General features: G+C 35.8%; 1 protein-coding gene across 1 annotated transcript; it reads left to right on the top strand.

Annotated features, from left to right (window-relative positions):
- The first annotated feature begins 526 nt into the window (after positions 1–526).
- Positions 527–11,949, top strand: LOC134530627 (aprataxin and PNK-like factor). The gene is made up of 4 exons (XM_063365632.1): positions 527–774; positions 4,885–5,360; positions 7,118–7,284; positions 8,317–11,949. The coding sequence occupies exons 1-4, from the start codon at positions 634–636 to the stop codon at positions 8,544–8,546; spliced, it is 1,014 nt and encodes a 337-aa protein (XP_063221702.1). The 5' UTR covers positions 527–633; the 3' UTR covers positions 8,547–11,949.
- The last annotated feature ends 371 nt before the right edge of the window (positions 11,950–12,320 follow it).

Here is a 12,320-nt window from a genome sequence, read left to right as displayed (position 1 = left end):
AGGGATGAACTTCAGCCATTCATCCACCAGTATGGGAGTTCTCTGAAAATTGATTATGTGTGCTAAACCACGACCATGAAGAGACTACAAGGACGGCTAACATCGAAAGTTAATTGCCAATGAGCCTTGGCGACATGAAGCACCACCCCCAGGAGCTAATTTACACCATTCTGTCCACTTCTCGATTTCACATTGAAAAACCCAGCAAACTAGAAGGATCTATGGATGCAAAAACTATTTTAGTGCAGGTGCTACTTCAAGGAATCGCCGAAAGAAAAAATAAACTTTCTCTGTAAATGCAACCTTAATGCAGAAGCAGACATTTGAGAAAATTATATTTTTTGTTTATCTTCCACCTAACTAAAATTGAATCAAAATTTCAATATAAAATTTTAACCATTATAAAGATCTTTTAAAAATCAATAAATTCATGGCGGCGTTTTTCTTTTTTGATCGTTTCAATTTGCTTAATATTTATTGAACTTTTTTTCTTACTTCCCTAAACTTTTATATTATGTCATGTTAGTCCTCAAATATAATGTAGTCCATGATAATTGGTTCCCGCCTTCGGAGGATGTTCCTTGGTGGTGATGTGTTGTTTATTTTATTTTTTTTGTAATAATTAAATACTAAATGAACACCAAATTGAATGCAGAAAGTAATTATTTACCCAAGGTGACAAGAGTATTACCAGATTGGATGACGAAACTAAATACCGTTTCACCTCCAAAAAATAAAACCATTGAACATGAAAGCACTGCCCAGAATGGCAACGTAAGTTTTGGAAATTAGCGGGTTTAGCGGAAGTTGTTTACCACATTAAAATTAATAAAAAAAAAGGTTAACTATAAATGTTTATCGTATTCTGTAAACGGCAAAGTAATTTACCATTTCGATATTTGATTTGGTTAGTTTACCAACTTTTATAATACTGTGAAATAGTTATATATGTTGGTAAGGTATGTAAGTATATTGTTTGTACACGTGCAATTGGGCTTTCGTTAGGTGGCTAGGAGTTCTCCCCTTCTAACTTATTATCCCAATTCCTGAAGCCGCCTCCTGAAGTCCTCTCTCACAGATAGTAGTTTTCTCCCAAGCACATTCTAACCTTCCTCCTTCCTCACCAGGAGTACTTGCTTCCCTCTTTCCGTTCATCTCCACTCCCTCTGGATATTCCACTTATAATATTAACTCTCTCATTTCAACCTATCTCATAGCTTTCCCCAGTCCCCAATTTCACCTGTCTTCTATTTTCCTCCTTTGCAGAGTATCCCACTGTAGCTCATCATCTCTGATGATATATACATCTCCCCCTTTCCACCTTCCTATTTCCTCCACAACCTCATCACCCATCTCGCCTCCCTGCATTGTTCACTTTCCAGCTGTTTAATTTTCTTTAACAGGCCGGGTCCCAAATTGCTGCAGCATATTCCAACATCTGCCTCACCATCGTGGAATACACCTTTTCTTTTACTTTCCTTCCTGTTCCTTTTGGTATCTAACTTATCAATCCCAGCCCCCCGTAAATATGTAGAGTAGTGGTATATGCGGAAAAAAAAATGCTAAAAATCCGAAAATACTTTTATTCTATGCTCTTTCACTTCCTCATTTCAAATCAACTGGCGGAGATAAGAAATTCCAAATACTTTAGGAGATATCGAATTTTTAAATTTCATCACAACTATAGCAGTGCGTTCATGTGGCTTTCACAATTGTTTCTTGTTTACGAGCATCTATTTTTTTATTGAATAATGATGTCACATGATTGTTCGTGATAGGCCAGAATTCAAATTAACCAATACGTTATTATTTACTTCATTTATTGTTTAAAACGGTATTTAATTACTGCCTCCTACTTAGGCGAGTTTTTAACGTTTCTAATTTTAAAGTCTTATTTTTTATTGTTGCGCAGGTAATAAGTAAAAAAAAAAATTTACGTGAGTTGTTTCTGTTCATCCTTTGTCCCGGTTTGTTAGGTCAGGTCAGTTACATTATAAATACTTTAAAACTAAAGAACCATTGAAATAATTACATATTATTTCTAATGTACGCTTAGTTTCAAAGTATTTATAATGTAACTGACCTGACCTAATCGACCATTTTCATTAATTAGGCATTCACAAACACACGGCAAAATAAAATATGGCGACGGTCGAATGATAAACACAGGAATTGTATGCAAAATAAGAACGGTGATATCTCCTAAAGTATTTGGAATTTCTTATCTCCGCCGCTTTTAATGAAAAGAGGAAGTTGAAGAGCATCTAATAAAGGTATTTTCGGACTTTTAACATTTTTTTTTCGCAAATACCGCTCGACTACATATGATGAAATTTAAAAATTCGATATTTTCTAAAGTATTTGGAATTTATTACCTCCGCCACTTTTAATGAAAAGAGGAAGTTGAAGAGCGTCTAATAAAGGTATTTTCTGATTTTTAACATTTTTTTTTGCAAATACCGCTCATCTACATATTTACCAATTTTTTAATTTTGAACATGTAGAGTAGCGGTATTTGCGAAAAATTTTTTTTAAATATTTTAAATTACTTTTATTATATGCTCTTTCACTTCCTCTTTTCATTAAAACCGGCGGAGATAAGAAATTCCAAATACTTTAGGAGATATCTAATTTTTTAATTTTGCAATACAACACCTATACAACCATTCGACCGAAGCCATTTTTGTTATTTTTCCGTGTGTTCGTGAATGTGTAATAAATAAAATGGTCGATTAGGTCAGGTCAGTTACATTATTAATACTTTCAAACTAAGCGGACAAAAAAAATATTGTGAATTAATTTTAATGGCTGTTTAGTTTTAAAATATTTATAATGTAACTGACCTGACCAAACAAACCGGGACAAAGGATGAACAGTACGAACTAAAATGGTCGATTAGGTCAGGTCAATTACATTATGAATACTTTCAAACTAAGCGTACATTAAAAATAATATAATTAATTTCAATGATTCTTTAGTTTTAAATTATTTATAATGTAACTGACCTGACCTAACAAACCCGGACAAATGATGAACATTAACAACTCACGTAAAAATTTTTTGTTACTTATTACTTGCGCAACAATATCGAAATAAAAAATAATACTTTAAAATTAGAAACGTAAAAAACTCACCTAAGTTGGAGGCGGGTACATTTCCTTTGCCATTAGAAGGAAATTATGTAGTCGTTCACCTACGTCGCGATACCTCCGACGGAACATGAATTCCGCAAGGTACCCGACGTAGTGGTCAACTCGTCGACCATATCGAGGTACATTCTGCCTCACTTCCCACCAAAGTCTCTCTATTATTTGGGTGTTCGCCCCTGTGTCAGAATCAACGAAGTTCATACTATGATTTACCTTCAGGTGAAGATAATCATGCTGAGAAAGACAATTATAAGCACGCCAACAGTCGCTTATAATTGTTGTTCCAGGCGAAATGTACTTCTTGATCATGCGCAGGAGCGTTCTGCTAGTACGATCTTTGACAGGAATGAGAAAAATATTATCACTATTTCTCCCAATACTGCCAAAAACCCACTGACCTTGAATGACTCGCCCCCTATTATTCTTACGTTTACCAATTTTATCAATTTCGACAACTTTCCCCGGCCCACCCAATTTCCCTACATTTACTTCCTAACTCCACTTAATTAAAACTTGCCTACAAAAGGACGTCCAATCTACGGCGGTTTTCAAGCTGACATTACAATTGAACTGAATAAATACTGTATTAGGGTGATGAACTGTAAAAAAAAAAAATAAGTTATATTCAAAATAGTTACAATCGAAAGATTACTTTTGGAGAACCACGTGCCGTTCCTGAAAGATTTTTTGAAACAACAAGGTACCCTTTTAACTTTTTTATTGGCACGAGTTATTGTTGTCCGGTGACATTGAAAAAATTCGTTGTCCTCGGGCAACTCAATTACCGTCCCACATTGGTCGCACTTTACCTCACAACTCAAAACTCCATGATCAACTAAATATTCAAACAACAATTTCCAATCATCACACAAATGCACAAAATCGAATACATTCAAGGAACACCCGCCACATAGCTGACTATTCCCAGAAACACAGGCCATTTCAAAGACAGAATGTAACAATAATGATAGACGATTCCCCAGAACGACTACAACATCTAATGATCAAATGGCAGAAGTTAACCGTTGTAATTAAACATCGTATTGAACAATAAATGAATAAATAATCACGTATTGGTTCATTTGAATACTGGCCAATCAGGAAACTGTCACGTGACAAAATTGTCCAATAAGAAACATAATAGATACTCGTAAACAAGAAACAATGGTGATCGCCGCATTAATACACAGGTATTGTGATGAAAATTAAAAAATTTGATATCTCCTAAAGTATTTGGAATTTCTTACCTCCGCCGGTTGATTTGAAAAGAGGACGTGAAAGAGCATAGAATAAAAGTATTTTCGGATTTTTAGCATTTTTTTTCGCATATACCGCGACTCTACATATTTACCCAGCCCCCTCCTCCCCTTCTTTATTACCCATTGCACCTTTACCCAACCCAGGTCGCCATGATGGGCCTGTTCATAAGAGGATTGCATGTCCGGTTTCATTGTATGTAGTGCTGTGTCAAGGCTAAAAAATTTGTGTTATATTTAATATATGTTTAATGTTCTTTTAGACAAGTGGGGACCCTTCTGCCAGTCTGTCCGTTTTGTTGCAGAATGCCACTTTTGAACTCTTGGAAATTTCTTAGAAAAGTCTTTGTCTCTGACAAGGAAAATTTGTAGAGAATGTTAAATAAATAATTTTTTAAAATGATTATGTCTAATTATTTGTTTTGTCATATACTTGCTTAAATGTAAAGTAGATTGGTATTTTATTTTATTGTTCATAGCACGTTAAGAGCCCCAGTTGTAAGGAGACAGTCCCTACACGAGGAACCTGCTTGGCCTTGACTAAAGAGCAGGATGTAGAAGAAGAGAGCTTGCACCGAGCCACGGTCAGCAATGGAACTGCTGGTCAACCGAAGGCACATCAGTTGAGTGAAGATGAGGCGGAAGTGGTGCAGGAAGAGGAAGAACTGATGCAGGACAAAGAAGTGGTACAGGAGGAGGAAGTGTTAAAGGAGGAGGAGGAGGAGGAAGTGGTGCAGGAGGAGCAGTTGGGAGGAAAACAGCTGCGTGAAGGTGAGGATGATGTAGTGGGAGGAACAGCTGAAGAGAAAAGCCCAGAGGAAGCAGGCTGCGCTGGCGAGGGTGAAGTAGCTACTTCGGGGGAGCCACCAGCCGCCTCATCCCAAAGCAGCAACGAGAGCTGTGTTCAGAAGATAACGTGGAGAGTGCTGTGTAATTACGGAGCAAAGTGTTACAGGTGATGCTTGTCTCAGTAAGCTGTTATGGCAGGTTTCTTGATTAGTGTAAAATTAGTTCTTTAATAAGATATCTATTTTTCAGGGTAGTTCAGAGAGTGGGAAATATTATCTGACTAGTAGTTACAATTAAATTATTTACCATAATAAAATTTATGAAGAGTCCTTTAGCTTCTGTGGGAAAACTAACTGGAAGATTATAGTTTCAAATTAAAGAATCACTTTTAGTATACGTATGTATGAAGTAATTTTTGTAATATTTATAATATCCCTTGAGCCACAGAAAATAATTCAGTCATGATCCTGAATAGAAACATAAATTACGATATTGTGCGCGACTCCATAGTATAATTTTAGATGGTCCTGGGTGAGAAATGTATATCAGATGACATGTTACTTTTATGTCAGAATCATTTGCTAGTAACTTAGGAATGGATCAATTTCATTGTATTGAAGTAACGTGTTTTAAAAATACTTGTTTGCATTATTGGTAAATATGTAGTTGGGCGGTATTTGCGGAAAAAAATGTTAAAAATCCGAAAATACCTTTATTTTATGCTCTTCAACTTCCTCTTTTCATTAAAAGTGGCGGAGATAAGAAATTCCAAATACTTTAGGAGATATCTAAATTTTAAATTTCATCATATGTAGTTGAGCGGTATTTGCGAAAAAAAATGTTAAAAATCCGAAAATACCTTTATTGTATGCTCTTCAAATTCCTCTTTTCATTAAAAGTGGCGGAGATAAGAAATTCCAAATACTTTAGGAGATATCAAATTTTTTAATTTTGCATTACAAGACCTGTGGAACCATTCGAGCGACGCCATTTTTGTTATTTTGCCGTGTGTTCGTGAATACGTGAATCGTCAATGTGTGATTAATAAAATGGTTGATCAGGTCAGTTACATTATTAATACTTTCAAACTAAGCCGACATTAAAAATAATGTGAATTAATTTTAATTATTCTTTAGTTTTAAATTATTTATAATGTAACTGACCTTACCTAACAAACCCGTAACAAAGGATGCACAGTAACAACTCACGTAAATTTTTTTTGTTACTTATTACTTGCGCAACAATATCAAAATAACAAATAAGACTTTAAAATTAGAAACGTTAAAAACTCACCTAAGTTGGAGGCGGTAATTAAACACCCTTTTAAACAATAAATGAACTAAATAATCACATATTGGTTCGTTTGAATTCTGGCCTATCACGAACAATCACGTGACATCATTATCCAGTAAAAAAAGTAGATACTCGTATGTAAACAAGAAACAATGTTAATCGCCACATCAATGCACTGGTATTGTGATGAAATTTTAAAATTCGATATCTCCTAAAGTATTTGGAATTTCTTATCTCCGCCGCTTTTAATGAAAAGAGGAAGTTGAAGAGCATATAATAAAGGTATTTTCGGATTTTTAACACTTTTTTTCGCAAATACCGCTCAACTCCATATGAGGAAATTTTAAAATTTGATATCTCCTAAAGTATTTGGAATTTCTTACCTCCGCCGCTTTTAATGAAAAGAGGAAGTTGAAGAGCATACAATAAAGGTATTATCGGATTTTTAACATTTTTTTTCGCAAATGCCGCCCAACTACATATTTACCGCATTATTATACTGAGCAAAGCACAAGGTTGTCCACTGTTCTGTAATGAGCGAGACTGGAGATTAAAAACAAATTATGAAAAGGCAGTGTTTTGTAATGAAATGGTACTCAAGCTGAGTGTACGACATGGTTGTGTGCACAGGAAGAATCCAGACCACAAGAAGGTGTACTGCCATCCCTGGGATGCAGACTACGACACAGTGTTCAACAACCTGGCCGTGTGCCCATACGGAGCGGGCTGCTACCGCAAGAACAAGGCTCACTGGCAGACACACTCCCATCCACCGACCACACCTCCCGCGCGCACAGGTACCAGCGGCTGCTACCTGCAAGCTTCTGACAGCTGAAGTAGGGTGGTCCATCCCTTTTGGCAGTTTGGTTTTATTTTATAACCTGCATTAGAAACTACATAGTACCTAATTTAAAGAATTGCACTCTATATGTTCTATTTTATCACACAAAACCTATATGTCCATTTTTTATTTGAATTATAAAAATTTTTCCTTGAAGCAAGCCTTACAGCTGGTAGCATTAATAGAGATAATGATATCATCTGAGCACAACAAAAAAGTGTAATGAAAAAATAGTATGTAAACGTTCAGAGCGTATAAAGTAGTTGGACCTGAATTGCTATTTGCCGTTTTTTTCATACCATTTTTGTTACGATGGCGAACCAACTGTGGGAACCTTCATTGTATATGTACTTCATTAGCTATCACAGTACTTGCTGAAAGCACCAATAGCAGTAGAGCAAGATGGCATGTTTTCATTATAACATACTTGCACACTCGCATCACTGTATGCCTGGGTACTTACACATTTTTACACATGTTACATACATTTCTGTGTTCTACCAATTTCTCGTATCTCATTTCTTATCTGTGTGGTGGCCATGCATACATTTTTTTGCATATAACTCCACAGTTAAGGACTGCTGTTTCGTTCATTCTCAGATACAAGGTAATCTAGGACTTGAAAGCCATGTTGAAGGGGTAGGAAGGGGATGGAGTGGGGGAGGGAAAGGAAAGGTTTGGATTCTGGAACTTATCGACTAGCAGTTTTATAAACAAAAACTTGCGGACAAGAAAGTAACATAACATGTGACAAGTAGCAGCTTTAACCTGTCTAGACTTCCATTAAAATTCTAGTCTTTGACCAGTTGGAATTTTCAGTATGTTTGACTGAATATTTTTTCTAAATTATTCTTCTAATCTCGAATCTATACAATTGTTATGTGTTGTTATATATGTATGTGTATATATACACAATGCTTAGATTATTTTCTTGGTTCATAGTTATTATTTTTATTAAAAATATTTATTTATTACTTTGAATTTGTAGCTAAAAGAAAACAGAAGAAGAAACCAGCCCAAACAACTGGAGTCAGTGACTTGGAAGATGATTCCGACTCTGTGGATTCATTCCTGAATGATGCAAGCTCAGACGACTATCAGCCAACAGACACGGACAGCGAATCAGATGTCACAAGTGATGGTGGCGAAAAGGTTGATGAGCCAGATGCAAAAAGAATGAAGAAGGAAGCAAAGAAGTTCTTGAGGAAGAAAAAATAGTACATAATTACTTTCAAAACTGCAGGCTTCTTTAGAAGTCCTCAAAATTTTTAAATACGATTTTTTAAAGAATGATTTGGTATGTATAATTAACTAATTATCCATATTGGTGGAAATTACCACACTAATTACTGCAAAGTGATGTGCAATGTAGGTATTTTTTAAATGAATTTATTATGTTGTAAATATGAATATGTATCCAAAGTTTAAATAGTTTTATTATAAAAATAATGTGCCTTGTGCAAAGTTATTATGTACAGTAGAACCCTGATTTAACGAAGTGCTACGGTTACCGAAAATATTTACTCTAAATCGATGTTTCGTTAAATCCGATTTACCGATTTTCAATGACCCCCGCACTCATAATCGCGTCCCTACGTTTCCATATCGTAGACAGGGTCGACGCTGATATCTTGTGCTGCCGTGCTATCTCAGACTTTGTCAACTTTCCATCTTCAACGTTTTTGATCTCGCTCGTACGGCCCCCGGTTCGTACGTACACCTCGGTCGTACATACAGATTTTCAGAAACCGTGAAAAATGAGGCATAAAATAAAATGTTTAAAAATATAAAAAGTGTAAGAAATACGTTAAAGTTTATTAAAATACAGTCGCAACCTGCAGCGTTTATAACAAATACGAGCTACATACACTTGCGTCACAGTAAAAAACAAATGGCCGCAAATTGATGGAAATTTACCGTCAATAGCGCGCCGTACGCGGAGAAAGGTCATTGTACTCGTTCAGCTGCTGTTACGGCGCGGCGTAGCCGCCTGCTGGCTCTCTTTGTTCGCTGAGCTGTGCAGCACTTATAAAAAACGTATTCCAAAAACTAAACACCGGGCACAAAGCTCTTACTGAGAATAATAGAGCTGTAGCAAACTGTATGTATTCGGTACTGAGTAACGGGTGCGCCATCTAGTACCAAGTAACGAAACGTTACACACTGCTGCATCTCGTTACTCGCATTTTTCGTATGTTTTACGTATGCGCGCGCATATTTGATGAATTTGCGTTTCAAAGAACAATGTTTGTCTACACACACAATTCCTTTAATAAACAAAGTTTGAGATTGGAACAGAAACAACGTAATGAAGTATTGTTTAAAAATTAGAAATATGTATGTTTTTGTTTTTACTATCGCGTAATTTCACGTTTTTTTGTTCTTATCTTAAAAGAGATACCTAATGTAAAAAAGCTGCTCTAATGAGATTTAATTGTTTTTGGTTAACAAAAACTGTTAATTATCAAATATTGTTAATTGTTTATATTCTATTTATTATTATTTACGCGACGTCCTACTGTTTGTGTACGCAATACGACTCGATTCGTTGCTGCAACATAACATAGCATGTTATGCTGTATCAGAAGTAACGAGTAACGTAACGTGATACGATAGTAACGAGTACTAATTGTTATAGTAATGAATACATACGGGTACACTTTTTTTTTCGTTCCTTTTACACCTCTATAGAATAATGATAATGGCGTATTGGTGCGACGTGGTCACAAGTTGAAAAAACCTGGAGGATGGGAAAGGGAATATTTGGAAACGTGTGATTATTGCCTAGCACTGTTAATATGCGGGCGTGATTGGACGATAACGTGGTGAGTCAAGCTAGGGATAGAGAAGGGGGAGGGGGATGCGGACAAAGAAACCCTTCATGACGTCATGTGTCGCGGAAAGTCTATCTGTCCAGGCGCGCGCAATGACACGCACCTACGTAATTCAGTTACAGCGCCCGGAGTTTTTAAGCAATTTGAACAATTTTTTTTTTAATTTTTTCGTATTTGGACAGATGATGCAAAGGCACATATTAATATATACAGTAGAACCCTGTTATAACGAATCTGAAGGGAGTAGTTTATATGTTCACTATAGAGGGGAAACTTTATATCTGGGAAAACTTTTATATTGGTAATAATTACTCAAAAGCAAAATCTTAACTACACATAGGCCTAAGCCAAGAAAAGAACGAATGAAAATACTCAAAGCAACAGTTTTATGAGCAAATGCAGATATTATTTTTAATGAACTACACATGTACAAACTTTCTATTACCTAATGGTTCTTGTGGACATCGGCGTATTATCCTTTTTTCAGGCATTTAATACTCTGTGACGTTTTCGCAGCTTGAGAAAGAAGATTGTTCAGCTTGTTTAACATTGTACTTAATGTGGATGTTGCAATTCCCAGTTTCTTTGCTATTAACACGTGCGGGACAGTGGGGTTGGAGTCTACCTTTTCAATAATGTCCAGTTTATCTCGCACAGATAATGCCTTACGTTTTTTACCACGTTTTTCACCCATTTTATGTATGTATTTTTTTATGAAGCACCATTGCAGCTTAATAACACGAAATTCTTTTTACTGTCAAAAGTAAATAAACTAAAAATAACGAGTCTGACGTATCATTTAGTATCGCAGTTTCTAAAGCTGGAACGAAATTTTCTCACTTTCTATGGAGTCCACAGAGTTCTATCTAGTGGTAGTCTTATGAACTATGCTCGATCAAAATGTCGGAAAAGTGAACGATAAAAATGAGACGTAAAAATATTGAATTTGCTGCTAGAATGTACCTACGTATTTGTGTGGCGGTAATTTATGATTAATTTTGATAACATATTAAATTTACACGCGTTCGCCCATTCTTTAACTATGCAGGGAAAACTATTTATTTTCACGAAACTGATCACCATTTTTGGCTACACGCAGCCTACCGAGGCCACTCGAATACGACTTGTTTATAATATGAACAGTGGACATTCGAGTAGCGTATTGCGGAGAAAAACTTCAATATGATCCAGAATAGACATTTTGTGAAAAAAACTTGTAATTATATGAAAATATTTGAGATAAATGTGCATTATGTCGGCAAAATTTGTTCGTGGTACACGGGAAAACGTATCAACATTCACAAAAGTTGTGCGCTATATCCAATAAATTAATACATAACCTCACATTATTTTGCCGGGACTGAGACGGAAATTCACAATAAACGGGAATTCATTGTAGGCGGGTTCACTATAAACGGGTTCTACTGTAGTACCTCCATTCTATTACTGACACCACAGAGTGTATTTTTTAATAATATTCCTTTACAATTTACTTTCATTTTTTGGAAATCTATATTATTATTTTAATAAATTGGTGTTTTTTTGATGGTTCCTGAAAACCTTTATGTTAAATCGCTGTTTTCGTTAAATCCGTGTTCGCAAAATCGGGGTTCTCCTGTACCTAATGAGAAATCAAATAAGTCTTGCTGTAGAACTGTGTGGGAACTTGCGGACTTGCAATATCTCCTAATAAATTAGGAGAAAGATTTGAAGTTGATTTGTAATATTTGTGTATGCCAGGCAATTTGAAGATAATTATGATGAAGTAAAAATGGGAATGATCTGTTTTGAAGATATTTCTTTTGTCATGTGACATATTTCCACGTCTTCACCCCCTATTCCTCATCCCTGCCTCCAACTACTGTGGCGTGGACATTAGAAGTTGACGGGTTGCATTAAAACAAAGGAAGTTTAGACGCACTTGCCTCAATGTTACCACATTGCCTTGGTCCAAACCTATCAAGTGGTCACGCGACTCTGCTGCCGCAGTTACTCAGGCCTTTGGCGTGGGGACCGGGTTTACTTATCTTAGCGATAGTGTGTTAGGGAGAACAACTGTCATGTTGATAAGATGGAAACAAACTTTATAAGTGAACTAAAATAATCCAAGCACACTTTGTTTTAATCTGTAGTTTGAACTTACAATGTTTATGAATTA

The sequence above is a fragment of the Bacillus rossius genome, chromosome 3 (genome assembly GCF_032445375.1).
Source record: "Bacillus rossius redtenbacheri isolate Brsri chromosome 3, Brsri_v3, whole genome shotgun sequence".
In the NCBI taxonomy this organism is placed as follows: Eukaryota; Metazoa; Arthropoda; class Insecta; order Phasmatodea; family Bacillidae; genus Bacillus; species Bacillus rossius.
The sequence above is the reverse complement of the archived record's forward strand: the minus strand, read 5'-3'. Positions and strand labels throughout refer to the sequence as shown.